General features: G+C 49.5%; 2 protein-coding genes across 2 annotated transcripts in view; one reads left to right on the plus strand and one right to left on the minus strand.

Annotated features, from left to right (window-relative positions):
- The window catches only part of ngfra (nerve growth factor receptor a (TNFR superfamily, member 16)), a 30,489-nt gene that overhangs the window by 3,795 nt on the left and 7,516 nt on the right, over nucleotides 1-19,178 (plus strand). The window contains exons 2-5 of the mRNA XM_035614329.2: nucleotides 556-718; nucleotides 7,747-8,109; nucleotides 15,456-15,696; nucleotides 17,265-17,488. Coding sequence (XP_035470222.2) covers nucleotides 556-718; nucleotides 7,747-8,109; nucleotides 15,456-15,696; nucleotides 17,265-17,488 — 991 coding nt within the window. The remainder of the gene's footprint in view (nucleotides 1-555; nucleotides 719-7,746; nucleotides 8,110-15,455; nucleotides 15,697-17,264; nucleotides 17,489-19,178) is intronic.
- The window catches only part of LOC118288973 (speckle type BTB/POZ protein), a 181,889-nt gene continuing 167,055 nt past the window's right edge, over nucleotides 4,345-19,178 (minus strand). Inside the window, 1 exon segment of the mRNA XM_035615584.2 lies at nucleotides 4,345-4,494. The gene's annotated coding sequence lies outside the window, so the exon portion shown is untranslated.

A 19,178-nucleotide genomic window follows, 5' to 3' on the forward strand; every position in this document is an offset into this window, starting at 1 on the left:
TTGGGGCTTTGAACCTTGAGGAAGTGAGAGAACTTTGGCAGGTCGTCACTTCTTCAGGGCGCAAGTTATGGAGGATTATGTTTTTCCTTACGGATTTTAGGGTTAAAGTAAGTTTTTATTAAGTATCTAACCATGTATGTCACGGTTAATGTTAGGAGATAGGTGCAAGGGAATACATCATTGCATGTGTGTGTGTGTGTGTGTGTGTTCACAGCTCCCCTCACCTTTAGACAGTAATCAGGACGGGCATGTGTGTAATGTCTTGCACAAACAACGTTGCACGTTTCCTATTAGGGGCCGATTTGCCTTCATGGGAACTATTAGGGCCGATTCATACGACTGCCGTGTTCACAGTGTGTCTGATGGGTTATAGGTGGAGACGACATGATTTATGATGGATCCCGAGGTAGCGGTCGGACACGTGGAAAGGATTTGCCATCAATTTGTTTTTCGCTGTGTATGTTCATGTGGCAGTGAGGGTGTTTGTACGTGTGTGTGTGTGTGTGTGTGTGTGTTTGTACGTGCCGCTCTAACGTGGCCCCTCTGTGCTGCCAGGTGGCGTTCGCGTCCGCGTCGAAGACGGAGCGGGCGGTGCTGCAGCCCTGTGACTCGGGCCAGTACACGAGCAGCGGGGAGTGCTGCGCGGAGTGTCCACCTGGAGAGGGCGTGGTGAAGAAGTGCGGCGCCACTCAGACCGTCTGCGCCCAGTGTTTGGACAGTGAGTGCCAGACTTTATCCACACGCCGTCCCGTGAAAAAAAAAAAAGAAAAAAGAAAAGACATTGGACACTGAACTGACCGATAACGTTCGGACCCGTCACCTGTGATGAAATCAGAGAAAGAATTTAAAAAAAAAACATTTCGGGGGTCACATTCTCCATCAAATGACAAACGTGTTTTCTCACCTTGAGCTATGAGAGAAATGCACTGTAAAAGAAAAAAAAGAATTTGATCGGATGTTAATGCATCATTTTTAACTGCTTATCAGCCAGTAGCCAACACTTCAGTTGCCAGGTTGTAAAAAAAACACTTGGCCCACTCTCTAAAAAAACACTTCACAATAAATATGAAGTGTTTGTACAAACACTTCATATTTATTTTTGGCCATTTCTCCTTCATTGACACAGTGAAAGTGAGGAGAGGACATCACGGTCACCACAAGAGGCGCCAGTGAGTCACTGAGGCTGCCCTCAGTCCAACATGTGAGGATGAAGACGTAGGAACTTTGAGTGTGTCACAACCACAGAGTGCTTTTCCTTGTTTCCTATTTATTGGGGGTGGATGTATTTGTAGACAACCCATCTATCTGGTTATGTGTTGGTGACTCACCACTTATTCTTCCTCTCAAAAGTTAACTCTAGACAGATCATCGTGATATAACAGAAGCTTAATTCATAAAAAGCTTACAGGGGCAAAATGATGCCCAACTCATTTTCTGACTTCCCAGAGTAAAATAAGTATTTCTGTTAACCATTTATCAAAGGTGTCGAATAAGAAAGGGTGAAAGGAGGTTGTGAGGTATTTGAAGTTCTTGCTCCCAACAATATGAAGCCTTCAAAGCATCGTAAAATTATATTAAAAACACATAGGCGTCACCGAGGTCTGGTCAGAATATGATCTCGTGTTTCAGTGATTTGGGTGAACTGACCCTTTAATAGATCGGACGAGTCACTTGTCAAACCGAACCGCTGCAACTTGACTCTGCAGAAACTCCACTTCCTGAAGTTTGTTTAACCCAAAAGGTTTTTAAATTTAAAATCTGGAAACGGTCCAAAAAAAATCTGGACGCAGATATTTTTTCGCCACACGTGTAATCTGTTGCACAGCTGCTGCGCAAACCGCGTGTCCTCAGCGCCGCTGCACGCTCACACACTCACGCCGCATTGATGCAAACTTACATCATCTGTATTCACACTGTACATCCACGTTCACTTTCTTTGATTCCGAAGTCGTCTCAGGCCCTGAACTCCAAAACCAATCCATCGTGGAAAGCGTTTTTTTTTTTTTAATCGGCCGGTTTGTTCATCTGTACGCAAAGTGTCTGCTTCTCGTTTGACGAGAATCAAGGCAGGAATTCACATGTTTGATGCTTGTAAGTGGGTCCAAATGTGTTCGCTTACAGCTCCGTTCAGGCTGTGAACCATTAGCCCGTCGCCCGTCGCTCTCCCCCGCGCAGCAGAGCAGAGCTGGGAGGGAGGCCAACAACACGGAGAAGAAGAAGAAGAAGAAGAAGAAGATGAAGATGAAGAAGATGATGATGATGATGATGAAGAAGAAGAGCCCTGCAGCGCTTCTCCTTTTTTTGCCCTTTAAGACGCTGCTCTGCAAGTGAAAGGTCAAAGTATAAGGTCACGGGCGTCGCCGCCGCATAGTTCAGCTGAGGAAGCCGAGGAACTGCGACGAGACGGGTGAATCTCCGCGGCGCTACACGTTCGGAGTGCGCCTGCAAAATTGTGGCGTGTGTGGGGCTTTTGTGGCGAGCGTGAATCCATCCTGACAACATATGGTGGCTGCAATCAAGCACCGAGTTAAGGTCTTTGAACACCACTTGGTTGCCGCGACGACGGACATCATAAAGTTCTGGAGGAATGCTCGCAGACCTTTTTTTAGTCTAGAGGAAACCCGTGAAAGTTCTTTGCACAGCAGATGCTTATCCCCGTGCTGTGTTAACTATTTATCATGAATCTCAAACGTGGCTTTTGAAGATTTTCAATCTTTGCCTCAAGAAACTCTTGCGCCGGCGGTTGGCGACGCGGCGACCGGGAGCCGATTCTCCACATCGATCGGGTGCGACAGTGCCGCTCGGAGGAAAGGAAGCCGCGCAGTACACCGCAAGTCTGTCAAACAAACCACCATCAGCGCCTGCGGAGGTAGAGGCGTGAAATTGCCATTGCGGCGGTGCAGAAGTAAAGGGAATAAAGACAAAATCGTGCACAACACGGTTCAGAATCCAATCACGCACCAGGAGACGTGCGAGCAGAGTGACGAATGTGATCGACTGGAGCAGGAAATTGGTCGCGTAGAGACGCGCGTCACATCGCCGCCCATGGATGTCTGGACTTTATCTTTGCCTTGGCATCATGAGGACTTCGTCTGGCGCGTCATCTTCATCTTCCTCTTCCTGCTGTAAACGGTGGCGGACGATGCGTAGATTCCTCCAATGTGGTCCGGACTGTAATTATGATGAGCTTTCTGGTTTTTTGTTGTTGTTGTTCTTCTCTCACTCATCCCCCGCCCCTCCACGCCGGCGAATCCCCGGTCGTGTCTCCTCTCTTCTCCATCCTGTACTCGCTCTTTCTCAGCCAGCAACACCACCGCCGCCCCCTCCCCCTCCTCCCCCTCCTCCCCCTCCTCCTCCTCCTCCTCCCTGATGCAATGACTCATCGTCTGTATTAGCGGATAAAAATGGTATTAGCGGGGCCGGGCACCAAAGGGCAGGATCGACTCATTCATCATGCATGCTGTTACATCAAAGCATCTTTACTCATTTGATCTGGCTAATTAAAGCTTATTAAAAGAAAATTGAAAAAAAAACCCATTGTGCCTCTGACAGTGAACAACTTCAGAGGGGTGAACAACATGAATTGTCTTGGTGAGGTGTCAGGCACCTCGGCATTTGATCTGTGCGAGTCCCTGGGGCTCGACTGGAGGGGAGGAACGCCAGTATCTAAAGACGTCCCCTCATGTGGTGTCACGAAGGTCCGAACCTCATGTCCCCTGGATGGAGGCGCTGTCATCCTGGAGGAGGCCATCGTGGATGGAAAGGTGTCGTATCCTCGCTGTACGTGGTCAAACACCCAGGCCACTCACGGTGAGAAACGACTCTTCCGACGCCGCGATGTGCATCCGTCTTCGCAATGAGGCGTTCATGTACTGCAAGCCCCACTATTAAAATCCCTCCCAAGAAAAAACCCATTCACCTCTGATAAACACTCAAAACCACAAGCCATACAAACACCCCAGAGGCTTTCCCGCGGTCGGCACCATATTCCTTTTGTTTCAGTATTGTTTTCGTTTCACCGGATAAAAACTTACTTAATGTACCCGAGGACCCGCAGGAGCACGAACACTAAAATGAGGCTGAGTGGGATTTATACGGCGGACAGACGCTGAAGCGTTGACCTCACCTGAAAAAAAAAGAAGCAATGCTATGAATACATTTTTTTCTAAAGTGCAGAAATGAATAATTGACGGGTGAAAAAAATCCTGCACATCCATTTCCTGTTTCATGGTAAATATGGGCGAATCTTTATTTACCACCACCACAAGCCCCCTGAATTCCCCACTTCCTGTCCGTGTGTAACCCCCCCCCCCCCTTCTCCCCCACCCCCCACGGTGTCCTGGCTCGGGACGAGTGCCAGCGTCAGCAGCGCTGAAATATTCATCGGCCTCCCTCCGCTTGTCTCTGCCGTCACGGGACACGAGAAACACCGGACCTGCCTCACTTAGTGAACCATTTGGGAAAAAGAGAAGAACTTGCAAACTGCCTGAACGTCTGAGAGAAAGAGAGAAGAAAAAAGAATAGTGGTTAGCACTTTGGCCTCACAGCAAGAAGGTTCTGGGTTCGAGTCCCGGTTCAAACCAACCAGGGCCTTTCTGTGTGGAGTTTGCATGTTCTCCCCGTGTGTGCGTGGGTTCTCTCCAGGTTCTCCGTCTTCCTCCCACAGTCCAGAGACATGCAGAATGGGGTCAGGTTCATTGGAGACTCTGAATTGACCGTAGGTGTGAATGTGAGAGTGAATGGTTGTCCGTCTCTGTATGAGGCCCTGTGATAGGCTGGCGACCTGTCCAGGGTGAACCCCGCCTCTCGCCCAATGTAGCGACCCTTAAATTGATTGAAAAATAGAGTCTCATAATAATAATAAGTTTGGTAATGTCCTCAAAACACCTGGAGGGAAGCTACGCGGGGCCATAATCAAACACAGAGAACAGGTTTCACGTTTTTTAAAAGACAAATAAAGTTGTAAAGCGCAGGTCTTTTCCAAATGGTGATAATTTATCCAGGCAGGGGGAAAAGAGGTCAGTATTTCAGGTGGGGGGGGGGATGTGTGTGTGTGTGTGTGTGTGTGTGTGCTGACACGCTGTGGGAGTGGGAGAAACCGTCTGCCTCGCTAAAAGCCACCTAAAAACTGCTGATGGCGAAGATCACGGGGCAGTTTGGAGGCCATCTGCAGCTACATTATTGATGACACTAATGGGGCCGGAACGCATCAGCGTTTCAAGTGGGGTCTTCACGGGCTGAAGCGACACATTTTAAGTGCATCGTTACCCCCCCCCCCCCCCCCCCCCCCCCCCCCCACATGACCACATCTCCCTTTACCAACGATCGCTTTTACTGCCCGACGTGAAAAACTCCAAACGCCGAGCTGCACCGATCATTGCCCAGTCGGGGGCAATTAGAAAATAAGATCATATTTTATTGAAGAAATCACTCTTGATGGGGCCTTTTTTACTTCCTGCTTGTGGGCCCCAGATGACACGTAAAAAAAACTCACGCTCACTCACGCGTGCACAAACGACCACGCGCACTTTCATCCCGCGCACACGGTCGCGTTTACACGTGTTTGTTTACGCGCAAAGTCCTGCGGGGGGCGGGACAGGGGGGGGGACGGGGGCTCGTGCAGTGCGAGTTAAAATTAGCAAGGGGGGCCCGCGTGCTGTGGGATAATTGAAATGGATGAGGGGGCGAGTTTTTAACCGGTGGGGCCTGACTGCGAAGGAAAACAAAGGCTGGCAAATCCGGAATCGGCGTCTCGCGTCGGAGGTCTGCTGTTCGTCCGGGTCTGGACCGTTCAGCCGGCACATCACCTCTCGCTGTCGGCAATAAGAGCGAGAAGAGTGTGTGTGTGTGTGTGTGTGTGTCTACCTGAGGAGAAAACACGTACATGGCCTGCTGCCAGGGACAACCCCTCGACCCTTCACCTCCCAGGCGCACACTTTGATCATCTTTTTCTTTTTTTTTTCACCGCTCAGGTCGGACGTTGAGCACCAGACCACCCACAAAGGCCGTTTCCTGATTGCGTTGTTCATCCAAACTGAATCAAGCTGCACTGCAGAGCCTGTTGATCTACCGACCCCCCCGCCCCCGTCTCCCGTCTCCACAACACTACCTACGCCTGCCTCCTGTACAATGCGACAGCCTTCTTCGTCGGCGGCCTCTTCGCCGCGCTGCTGCTTCACGAGGCGTTTCAGAGCCTTCGGAGAACCGACGAGTGCTGGGACACGGCCGCGGGGCCTTTCTCACTGGCAACGCGCTGTTGCTCAACACGACGCCCACTCAGAGCCGAAAGAGACACACATGCAACGAGCGTCACAACTGTACAAAAGTCAAAACAGGTTTTGTGCAGTCACACCCTGCCCCCAGTGATTCATTTCCCCTTTGCGAGAGACAATGAGCTCTTTTAAACCGCGAACCGGCGTTAACTTGCTGCACGTTCACAGACTCTGGCGGTTATTAAAAAAACACACTCCGCAGCGCTGTTTCGACATGTGTCCTTATCTCATAATCGTATGTCAGGCAGCCTGCACGCTGGATGACTGGATTCAAATGTGCAAACAATATATTGCATTGGTGATAGTTGGCATGTGGACGCTGCCTCTCCACTACTCACCTCATACAACCACTTAAAACACACTCTCACACACACACACACACACACACCTCCCGCTGTACGCCTGAATCAGCGGGCCTCCAATTATATGGGAAAACAATTGCAACACGAACATGCAATATTAATAGATGACTATGTGCCCCTCTAGGAGCCCGCGGTTTGAGAGTAAGCTAATTTGAGGTCATCGCTTCTTCGTCCGCAGTCGATCCTCCCGAGTCCTCCCCGGTGCGAAAATGTACCCGAAGAGCAAAATCCTTAAGTGTATTTTCGAAGTAACTGAAAGCGCGGCCGGGCAATAAGTCAGCGCGGCTCTGGCCTCGTGCGGCCCGGCGCTGTCCGCCCGCACCTCGGCTGTGGTCCGCCACCGCCACCGCTCGCAAGACTGAAGGAGGCGAGAGCGAGGACTCGAGTCGATTCGCAGATCTGCAGCCGGTCCAACGCTCTGTCACGGACTGACAGTCTCCCCGAGGATGAACCGCCCCGACTTCACCTCCGGGGCCTCTGTGAGTTTTGACGTTTGTGGTTTTTGAGGGAAATAGCTCAACAACTGCCAGGTGGATCAACATGCAAACTTCTGTCCCCTCGAGGTATTTTAATCTGGCAGGCGTCACGGTTACAACATTTCAATCTGTGGTTCATGACAAAATATCTGCAAAAACAGCCCCCGTGCCTATTGGCGAACACGGGAGGGAGCATTTTGGATTCAAGCGACGTGAACGAAAGTTTTGGCTGAAAGTAAGCCATGTAATCCCTCGATGACTTTTTAAAGACCCGCCTCTGTCGTCGGCGCATCACCGTTGGCACGTGACTGAGATGAACGCCGTTCGCTCGGCGTGGCACAAACACATTGGGATCAATGTCGTAATGAGCGCGGCCGGCTTTAGATTCGCTGGGCAACAGGAGCGCCTTCCACTCGTCCTCGAGCGCATCAAATCACTGATAGCCCGGCGGATCAATGTGTCCTCCCCTCCCCGGATGGCTGCGCAGTAAACACGATTAACGCCGTTAGACTCACTGTTTGTCTCATCATATCCTCTGCTCCTTCCATTGTCCTAACCTCCTTCACCTGTTCTTTTTCCCCTCTCCCATCTCCCCGCTCCTCGCCTCCTTCCACCCGTCCTCTCGAACCCCCGCAGGCGAGACCTTCTCGGAGAACTACAGTCACGCGGAGCAGTGCAAGCCGTGCACACAGTGCACCGGCCTGATGCGGCTGCAGACGCCCTGCACCGACTCCAACGACGCCATCTGCGCCTGCAACTACAACTACTTCTTCAACGGGATCTCCGGCCGCTGCGAGCCGTGCACCGTGTGCCCGACGGGGGAGGGCGTGTACACGCACTGCGACCACGACCACGACACGGTGTGCGAGGAGTGCGTGGACGACACCTTCTCCGACCGGGAGAGCTCCCTGGAGCCCTGCCTCCCGTGCACCATCTGCGACGAGGAAACGGAGGTGCAGCTGGGCGTGTGCGCGCCGACCTACGACTCCGTCTGCCATAGTAAGTCCTCGCCACGCGCCACGATCCCTTTCGCGCCAAAGACAAGAGCTCCTTTTTCAGTTCCGGTCCGTTTCTCATGAGCAGTAACTAATCACACGCGAACCAGGAGCTGTGAACACTGAAGGCGAGCATCTTCATGAACTGATAACACGTCACGTGGCGACATTTGAACTGCAGATGAAATGATTAGTCGACCCGCTGATTGAATGAAAAGTAATTGGCCGAGTTTATTAAAAATGATGATTCATTATTCCAAGTAGAAAATGCAGAGCGCTCTCTATTGCTTTTCATCTCCTTCCGTCTTGTCTGGTGGCGAAGTGAATGAATTTGAGCTTTAGATCCGTGCTTCTACAAAAGAACTAATCTGAATATGTCAAACTGGGCTCCGACAATTGCTTAATCATAGTTGCAGTAATTATAATATAGGTTCATTCCAGTTGCTGACAGCAAGTCCCCAGAAATTATGAGTTAATTTGTTTTCCTCTGGTTTTCAAAAAGAGCTCCCAGATGAATTATATTAGCAATATTAGTCCACACTGATAAATCGGACAAATAAGGACTTTGTTGTCCTGTAAAGTTGCTTCTCAAGCATCGTCACTACATTCTACTTATATTTCACCTGCGTGACCACAGTTGCAAAGTAATGCATGAGACCAATTCCCTGATAGTTGCCACAGTCAGTGGATGGATCGAGTCAATTCGATGAGGTGTTGAGTTCATGCTGATCTTGTAAACACAGTCCTGGGCTTCGGGAATGTTCTGTCTGGGCAGATCTGAACACAACGTTCACGCTCCGCCGCGAAACCAGCAGAACCAGGAGGAACGCTTCCTGAAGTGAGCTGTCGTGGTGCGGTTGACCGTGCCAAATGTTGCCCACCAGCTTTAATGACCAGAACCAAACAGCCGACGGCACCAGAGTCTGTCCAGAGAACAAGAGTAGTTCCAGACTGCAAACTGCAAACCGGCTGCCAGCATAACAGCAGAGCCGCGTTGGAGATCATCACGTACGTCTTATCCTACATGTGAACCGGACACCAGGGGGGACTTTCACATGTGTGTACGGCAAGAGGCGAGGTCAGAGGTCGGCGCTGGGTCACATGTTCAGATGGCAGCGAGTTGAAAGCTCTGGCGTTAGAAAAAGGTCCCAGAGCGACACAGAGACAAAGAATAATCAGCTCTCCCACAAAGCAGAGGGCAACAGTGCAGAGAGGCGCGCTGTGTTCCGATCCAGGGAAGTCGTAAATCGTCCCGGGTTGGACGAGGCGTGAAATCGACTTCATCCTGGCGGTTTGCGAGGGAGGGAGGTGCGACGCCTCAGGTGGCATCGCTCTCACTTCCCCTGCTCGGAGAAACGGTTGTCTATGTTTACAACAAAGTGAGGGCGGTAACGTGAGGCTCGTGGTTCTGGTTTTTGTCCCTGGAAGATGCTCTTCCTCCGCCCGTCTGGAGATCTCCATGCAGACGTTGAACAAAGAGGCACTTCAGTCGCGGGGTGATTAAATGCTTCGAAGAAAGCTCTTAATAGCCGGAGCGCGGCTGCTAATGCAGGGGCCATTTATTGATCTCCCGTGCGCATTATCGTTTATATTAAATTCATATTTTAATGATGGCTCTGAATATGAAAGCTGGGATTTCAACTTGAGCCGCAGCTGTTTGTATTGGGGACACTGACTCGACACTGGTTGGCGTTTGGATCTGAACCCTCGAACATCTTGTTATTGGCCGGCGCCGCCGCGCGCTGGTTGTAAATTCTTCCTTAGGAACTATATGAGCATATTAACGGGCAGAGAGGAGAAATGGACTGAAGAAAGATAAGAGCGGCAAAGGTAGATAAGGTGGAAGAAGGGCTAATAACACAGACAGTAAATCACCGGCCGTCCTTTCCCCTGAATACCAAAAGGTTCCGTTTTGGGTTTTTTTCACTATCAGTGAATCATCGCCGCGTTAAATTCGACCATTTAAAAATGGAGCATCTGCTTGGCTCCCTGCACCGCGTCTTGAATTGTGTGTCATCAGGTCACGGGTTGGCGAGAACTTGATTTGCAACATAACATTTTGGAGATGAAGCTTAGTTGCGGTTTGTAGCCGCGCTGGTGACGGAAAATTTCAGTTGGTTGTCGGGGTCCAACTTTTTATTTGCTAAGAAACTTGGTAGAAACACTCGTGGTCCCCGGAGGATGAACCGTTGACCTCCCGACCTTGCAGACAGTTTGCAGACGACCTCTCTATCTCTTCCAATCTGCCCTGCTTCTCCCTGACATGAACGAGTGTTTGCTCGCGTGTCCACGCCTGTGCTCTCATCACGCCGGCATTTGCATTATGCAGAGAAGAAGCGAGGGCATGTGGACAAAGAAAAATTCCAGAGTAGCACACTTGTGAAGCTGCGATGGCGGCCCGCCAGAAGTGTGCATACCACATTTCGCACGGCGAGAGGGGAAAGAATGGCGTTTTTTCTTCTCTTCTTCTTGCCGACTCTTGCCTCGATCGTTTCTTCTTTTTTCTTTCTTCCCATCAGGCCCCGAATTCCACCCGTATCTAAACAAGACTTTTACTGTACAGTTAACGTGGTCCAGTCAAGACTTCTGCTGTTCCTCAGCAGGCACCGGACGACGGCATGTTTACTCTGAAGGGCCCTTAAGGCTAATGTGACAGGACTGACGGCCTTCCAAAGAAAAAATAATTGCCCTCCACGAAACATCCGCTATATGAAATATCTGATGTACAGTATGGCACGATACAATCTTTTTGCTGCCCACCCATGCTGCTGGTGGTCTCACCTTTGACCCTGCCCTGTCCTCAGCGATCACGGCGCTGCTGCTGGTGACCGGAGATGGCACGATACGTGACCTCGCGGGCTTGCGCTCTTTTGAAAGAGGCGGACCAGAGTTGGGTCTGCGGGTGGAGAGCTGCAGGCACTTGGTGCCGGGCCACGGTGGTCTGCGACGACTGTGCACACAGATACACGTTTCCTGCAGCAAACAGGAAGCCGCCTCGCTCGCTGATATTCCCCAAACTTTTTGGGGTGTGAGGTGAATTTTCTTTAATTCCTATCCTGCTGCCGCTCTCTCTCTCTCCCTCTCTCTCTCTCTCTCTCTCTCTCTCTCTCTCCCTCTCTCTCTCTCTCTCTCTCCCTCTCTCTCTCTCTCTCTCTCTCTCCCTCTCTCTCTCCCTCTCTCTCTCTCTCTCTCCCTCTCTCTCTCTCTCTCTTCCTCTCTCTCTCTCTCTCTCCCTCTCTCTCTCTCTCTCCCTCTCTCTCTCTCTCTCTCTCTCCCTCTCTCCCTCTCTGTAGGTGGAGAGAAGATATGATTGGGGTTTTTTTTTTTCTCTCAAATCCCCAAATCCCCCAGTTCATATCAGGCTGTCACCGAGTGTCAATTACGCCACACAGTGACGGAGACAGAAACGGCGAGAGAGCAGGAGAGCGAGAGAAAAGAAATAGAGATAACGGACAGAATGAGAGCTGCAGCGTAGGTGCTGTGCTGGTATTCTGTGCCGAGGGGTCGATACGAGTCCTGGGATTTCTTCTGCTCGTGCTCAGGTTTCGCTGAGTGACCTCTACGAGCACCCACACTTGACTACAGGGCACACACACACACACACACACACACACACACACACACACACACACGTACAAGCATCTGCTCTGCCATGTGCGCGTCAACGTCTACACTTGTCATGACACTCTGGACGCTGCACGCGCGTGAACGTCTCTGAGCCTCATTTACCGCAGGCCGCGCCGGTGCTTCGGTTCGTGTCGATTTGCATCGGACGTTCAGCGTGGAGCATCTGCTTGAGTGTTTTTCGAGAGAGGGAAAGATTAAAAAAACAAGATAAAGGAGGTCTTCTTTTCCTTTTATTAGCCTGCTCGCCACCCCCCCCCCCCCCCATGTATCTGTTCCCACAGCGGCCCCCGAGCGGCCGGAGCTACCACGGCAGTGGAAGGTGGCCCAGTGTGCATTCAGCGCCTTCACCGCTGCAGTATAATTACTCCTGCTAATCAGAGCACTTTACAGCAGCTCTTCTGTTCATCCGCAACCCCCCCCCCGCCGCCCCCCCTCACCCTCTTCTAACACTCTGCCTCTCTGTCTGCCCTCCCCTCCGCTCTCCCTATTAACCCTCCCCTCACAGAAGACAGAGCGCTCACATCATTTGTAGTGAGTGAGTGTGTGTGTGTGTGAGTGTGTGTGTGTGTGTGTGTGTGTGTGTGTGTTGTGTGTGTGTGTGATGGATGTGCGCACGTCGGGCTTCCAACACTGAAGATGATTGAGATAAAGTCGGAGCTGGGACAGAGGCAGAGTGTTCGGCGGCTGATAAAGAGCTCATTGTGCATGTGCCGAGCCTGATAGTAGCTCATCTCCGCCCCGAACTGTCGGCGGACATCAACCTCCGCACAGGACCCCCTCGGGTTAACGTCGCCATAAAGACCTCAATGGCTCGTAAAAAATGTTTTTTTCTTCTTTCTTTCTGCCCCCTCTCGTCTAATAAACACATCCCCCTGCCCGCACGGCCCCCGCGCTCATAAAAAAAAAAAAACCCTGGGCCACTTTTATTTAGTTTCACGAGTGGTTTAAACCCACCGAAGCCAGAATGAAATTGTTAAAGCTCCACCGCCGCCTCGGAGCTCGGCCCCAGTCGAGGTATGCGGCCTTTTGTCTACGGCCGGCAAAAAGTGTTTTCTTTCGCCCCCCCCCCCCCCCCCCCCCCCACATCAGCCCCGGAGAAGAAAGAACGGAGGAAAGAAGAAGTGGGGGGAGCTTCACTCAAGACGTGACGTGGAAGTTGTCTCCACCGTCGAGTCGCACTTGGCACTGTTGAGTCTTCGCCCGGAGCGGGACGACGCGAGGTTTACAGCAGAGTCCTGAGGTGCGACTGAGGCGTGTATACATCTGCACGGAGGGAACATTCCTGCAGCCCAAGAATGAGGCACTCAGGACGACCGATCGTCCGGTGTAATAAACGTAAGGCTGCGAAGCTAAAAAAAGTGAAGAGGAGCCCGAGTGCACACTTTCCCCTCACTTCTGATACTTCTCCCGTTCGCAGTTTATCGCATTTGCAGGCTCGTGTTGCGCGGCTAACACCATTAAGCTCGCCGCGCACTAGCCCCGCGTGATGTGCGGCCGAGGAAACCCGACTACGTCCCAGGAAAAGGTCAAGAGACGCATGTAATACAGGCCGACCGCGTTCCACACTCCTCCGACCGCTGCCTCCTTTTAGACCAGATCCGAATCAATAGCTCCGCTTTAAATAGACGTCTGCATTATCCCCCCCCCCCCCCGTTTCTAAGTATGGCACACACGTGCTGTATTTTTGAAAGATATTTCACCATTTCAGTAAACCAATCTCTCCCATGGGGGGGGGGTGGCAGGAATGCCCCGTCATCGACATCATCACAGACAAAGACCAACGCAGGCTCTTTAATGACCAACAGAAGTTTTTCAGATACGTCCACACAAGTCGCCCATCGAGGTCCCGTCGGCCTATTAAAGGCAGCAGCCGTGTGTGAATTATGCAAGAAATCAATGTGGAGAAACCCGACTCATCCGCCTTTTTTCTTTTCTTCATGACGCGTCTCATCTGACCACATCGGCGGTCACACCAATCAGTTAATCAAATGTTCCTCCGCGAAAATTCTTACTTAAAGGAAAATGACACAAAGTTCTGTGGGAGGATTCTTCTCCGTCAACCAAGCAGTTTAATGACAATGGTCTTAGATCATATGTCTGTTGAGGACTAGTAATAGAAGTTCAATGTATTGTTTTCTAACTGTATTGACAGTTGTTTTTCGCTTGGTTGGTCCTGGTTTGGAGAGTCTTTCCTATGCAGTCAACCAGAGTACAGGTGAACAAAAAAGCAAAACAAACTTGACTCGAAACAATTCAGAAAGCAACATGCCTGCAAAAACAATTCTTTATAATTCCCACAATGCACTGAGCCGTCTGGGACCATTTCTCCAGTTTGAAGCGGTTCCCGTAAAAAAACCTGTCGACCGTGACGCCTGTGGACTATTCACAGTAAACCGGGGACATTGTTTCTGAAAAGATTGAACACTGCTATTGAATTATTTAAATGTTAATTATAAAATACACTGCTGGGAGCACCGCAAATTAAATTTCCGTTTACCACAAGTGATTTGAGCTGGATGGAAAAAAAACATCCACCAGCCTGGACAAAAACGAAAATCATATGCAAAATATGGTATTTATTATTATGTGGGTGACTGTTTTGTAATTGTAAAGTTTAACTGAACATACTACAAATATTACTTTTTTTTACGGGCATGTAAACAGTATACTAAAACAGTTCCCTGAATGAACGTCAAATGTGTTACAACTAGCTAGAATTTTGATCCGCTCGCTGTAATCACTTCATTGGGTTTATTCGCCAAAACCGTGGATTCATAATAATAATTAAAAAAAACGGAACGATTGTGAAGTCGGACAACCGCTGAAGAGTTTGGGATTGGAAGACCCAGACCGTGGCCTTGTTGGGAAGCCTCGGGCATCAGAAACCCAATATGACATGACTGTAGGAGAGATTTGATGGATTAACTGTGCGTTTTCTGGACGATTAGTGCCCATGAGAGGGCACGGCACGGCCGCAGCACGGAAAATTACACTGAATCATTAACGGGAGCTCAAACAGTAAGAGGAAATAGGACAATTTATGAAAATGACTGGTCTCTGCGGGCTCCGCGCTGATAGAAACCAGAGCCCATCCAGTAGTGCAGAGCCTTCCTGCCTCTCTGGCCCTCGGCGGAGGCTGCGCTCTCAAAGGGATGACCTCCCTTTGGTCCCAGACTTTGTTCTACATGGTTCCACGTGACCGTAATGTGCAGAAATCAAATAGAAGGGATGTGGTGTGAGGAGACCAGGCGTGTGGTGGTGGCCTGGTCGGTGACTGATACTTGCCCCCCCCCCCATAGAAGAACATTCCTTTTTTTCTTTTTGCACATGAGCAACGCAGCCCATCTGTCTCGCAGGAGCAGCTGCCGTATTTGCGCACAGTATCAAGACATCTGGTTGGGTTTTGGTGACTGCACCCCTTGCAAACAAGCTCCCAGCAAAGATATGAACGTGTCTTGTCTTGTCACGTCATGTCAGGATTTTCTTTTTGGACGGGGCCAGCAGTGTGGCACTAGGGACGGCACTGTCTGTCGCCTGGTCCTGACCGAAATATCCAGACAACAGTTGGAAGCATTGGTCCAGATACCACTGGTGCCCAAGGGACGATTCATAATGACTGTTGCTTTACCATGACCGTGAGGCTGGCGTCTTGTAAACTCTCTCTTGTATCCAGGTGTATTTCCTTTCTCACACATTCTCCTCTCTCTATCTTGTTCCACACAGATCCGAACCTACCCACCGATATAACGCCCACCTCGGACGTGCCTGCCTCTCCGCCGTCCTTCACCAATTACTTCCCCCCGGACGGCTCCGAGAGCCCGCTGCCCGGCGCGGAGACGACCACGTCGAGCGCCGTCTCTCCCCGCTTCCTCGGCCACGGCTTCAACGAGAACCTCATCCCCATCTACTGCTCCATCCTCGCCGCCGTGGTGGTGGGCCTGGTGGCTTATATTGTCTTTAAGAGGTCAGTTGTGAGCGGGCAAGGGGGGGGGGGGGGGGACTGGGATGAAAAGCTACTCTGTGGCTAAAGACATGAGCATAATTGGGTTTCGAACCTCCGTCACAATATGATCTAGGACGCGGGGTGATGGAGGTCCGGTGGGTGACAGACAGATCTGACCCCAGGCTACAAAACAGCAGGGAGGCGGCTAGTGAAAAATTCACGCCTGCCACGGTCGATGAGGTTTTGACCCATTTTTTCAGAGAATCACTCACACACACACACACACACACACACACACACACACACACCACAACAATGACGCTTTTTCCAAAGAAACACTACACACACACAAAAGTCTCAACACTTTACAGAGGTCACACACACACACACATTAGCGAGGACGTGCAACAACACATGCGAGCGCTCAGACAGACAGCTACAAGTCTGGGCTAAAACACATTTGTTGGAAGTAAACAGGCTCATTAAAGGCATTGATCCTTTTGAAAAGTGCCGACCAGGGGAAATTTGAGTGCCAGATTTATCAGCAGTGACACACACACACACACACACACACACGTCTAACTAAAACTCCTCACGCACTTATGTCATACATAAACAAACAGACTGGAAATTAAGTTCCCCAACGGCCAGTGTTTTATACAAGGGAACACTTAGAGGTGTCAACGGTACCACTCCCTGCTTCATGAATATTTGAACCATTGTTTCCTGAGTCATTCATCCTAGAGATTTTTTTTTATAGTTTCCTCTTCTCTTCTCGCATAACTGATGCAGTCTCATATGCAGTCTGAAATAGAATAATGGAAGATCAACCAATCGAAATTCATCGTCATTTCTAAAACCTTGATTTTTTAGATAGAGGCCGTCAACGGCATGTTATTCGCTGACGACATGGCTGTTTATTTTGACGGCTGAAATGAGCTGGTCCAAAAAACACTCTGCGCTTTGACTTCATAATGTCTCCGGGTCACTCATTTTGAAAATAGTAATCTGTTAAAGGGTTTTAGATATGCTCTTAATGTCCGATGAGATTAGATTAATCTATCATAATGAAGTTAAAGGTACATTTCAAAGGCGAAAAGTCATCATCCGCACCAGCTGACGATCCGAGTAGAAGATATGGAAGCAAAGAAAATACATTGTGCTGATACATATGAAAATGATGAAATCTATTTTCTAAAGCCTTGTCTGGCTGCTTAGGTTATGTATTTTACTGTTCAACTGTAAGTTTTTACTTTTAATCTCAACAGAAAAAGGCCTTTAGTTTGAAAACTCATGCGTTTGGCAAACACTAGTTTTTAATATAACTCGACTAACAAATTGGCAGTTGGCTAACGATGCTATTTTCTGTTGGGAGTGACGTTCAGTTACTGTAGGTGGGACAATGTTAACAAGTTGAGCTCATGCAAGCAGGCAAAAAGACGTTTTCCGACATTGCGAATTGCATCTGGACATTCTCCGGAGTTCGCATCTCGCATTTGCATTCGGTGGTGTCTGGTCAGAGCATGGGACAACGTCCAGACTTCAGTGCGTCTGTGTCGTGTCCGCTGACGTGCCGCCTTTCTCCACAGGTGGAATAGCTGCAAGCAGAACAAGCAGGCGGCTAATAACCGCGCGGCCACAAACAACCAGATGGTGACGCCCGAGGGGGAGAAGCTGCACAGCGACAGCGGCATCTCGGTGGACAGTCAGAGTCTGCAGGAGCAGCAGCAGCAGCAGCAGCAGCAGCAGCAGCAACAGGCCCAGGCCGAAGTCCAGACTCAGCCCTCCCACTCGCACACGCAGGAACAGATAGGTGAGCCTGGAACTCGCTCTTTATATTAACACTTTCTCACTGTCGCAAAATGTCAACTTTGCCCATTTCAAATCATACCACACAACGAAGGTTGCACAACGTGAAGGGATGTGGATACGTGTTTGTCAAGTGCGTCCCTCCCTCACATCTTCAATCATCATTGCATAAACGAACATTCTTGTTTTCTTATTCTTGCGAAAAGCTTCTTTTTTTTTTCCTCAGAGCAAAGAGACATTTCTGTGGACCGGGATCAAAAACAATAACTCACCTGCGCAGCGCTGTCAAGAGCGGATTTACTGTAGGCGGGGCCACGCTCTACATGCGTGCATGATGCATTACGACTGCAGGAATGTCGAGATTATGATTGTGTGAGGCGCCGCGGTAACATGAATATGGAGGCATGTAAAGCGAAGAACATTATATCATCAACATGAGGCGGAGGAATTCTGACGCTGACAGACGTTCGACACAGTTTCTACCTCGGTCAGTACATACCAGAAGTGTTGGATATGAGGGGGCACATAACGGAAATATGTTTGATCTAAATTCCACTTTACTACTCTTACCAACCGCTCCATATCTATATTTGACGCCGGGAACTTAAGTAGCCTATTTCTGGGCGTGGATTCGGACACAAATCTGAAAGGTTTTGCGGGATGAACTCGGTAACCCATGTCTGGCTTCGAAGGCACCCCAGTTATGCACTTCGCCGATTTACTATGAAACATTTTACGACGTGATTTATTTATGGAGAGACAAACTCAGAGGGAGCGTGTCCCTTATCCCCGTCAAATAAGTAATGAGAAATACCACAAAAAGACCAAAACCAACAGTGTGTTAATTAATCTTTCAATAGTTTTCTGCTTCCCCACTCTGCCCGTGGGCTGCAGCCCCAAACCCAGTTTTTACTACCGTAGTTCTTCTACTGGATCTTAGAAGGAGACAAATTATGATTTTTAATTTCCCCCCCTTTCCTCTAGTGTGTTATATATTTTTTAGTGTATGTAAAAGGTCTGCAAAGTAAAGGGAGCTCCTCTCCCCGACAGGAAACACTGCTCCTGAAGCTCCTGAAAAGGCCTCGTCAGTTGTCCCGCCGATACTTCCGTAACATTGTGATGTCACCATGTAACGGAGCCAGCTGGCCAATCAGAGCAGACTGGGCTTCATTGGGAGGGAGGGGCCTTAAAGACACGGCAGTGTTTCAGACAAGAGGTTGTGAAAGAGGAGCTGCAGGAAACTGATGTGTTTACTGAACATTAGAGCATGTGAACCTTCACAGGTAATAACCCAAATTAAAATTATTATTATTATTTAAAGAAGCTGGTGCAAATAGTATATTTCTTAGGTACTATACTTCCAGCACGGGGAAGAACACATTTGGGGCATCAGGAAATTTCGTGGTATTGAATAAAAATTATATATATATATATATATCTTTTATATATTTTTGAACAATGGAGGTTTATTACGCAGATCACTCAGCTTAATTAGGTGTTGGTTATGTCGGTTCATTCACAGATTTTGGCCTTTTTGTGGGATTCTTGACAAAAGAAATATCACCATCATCGTCTTTTCAACATGTAAACGATTTACCTGTTATTTCCTCACGTTAATCAACTACACTTCAGGCGTATTAACATCCACCAAACACTTCCGTAGATGTTTATTTTCTACAAACCTTTGAGTAATC

Source organism: Scophthalmus maximus, chromosome 17 (genome assembly GCF_022379125.1).
Source record: "Scophthalmus maximus strain ysfricsl-2021 chromosome 17, ASM2237912v1, whole genome shotgun sequence".
NCBI classification, from domain to species: Eukaryota; Metazoa; Chordata; class Actinopteri; order Pleuronectiformes; family Scophthalmidae; genus Scophthalmus; species Scophthalmus maximus.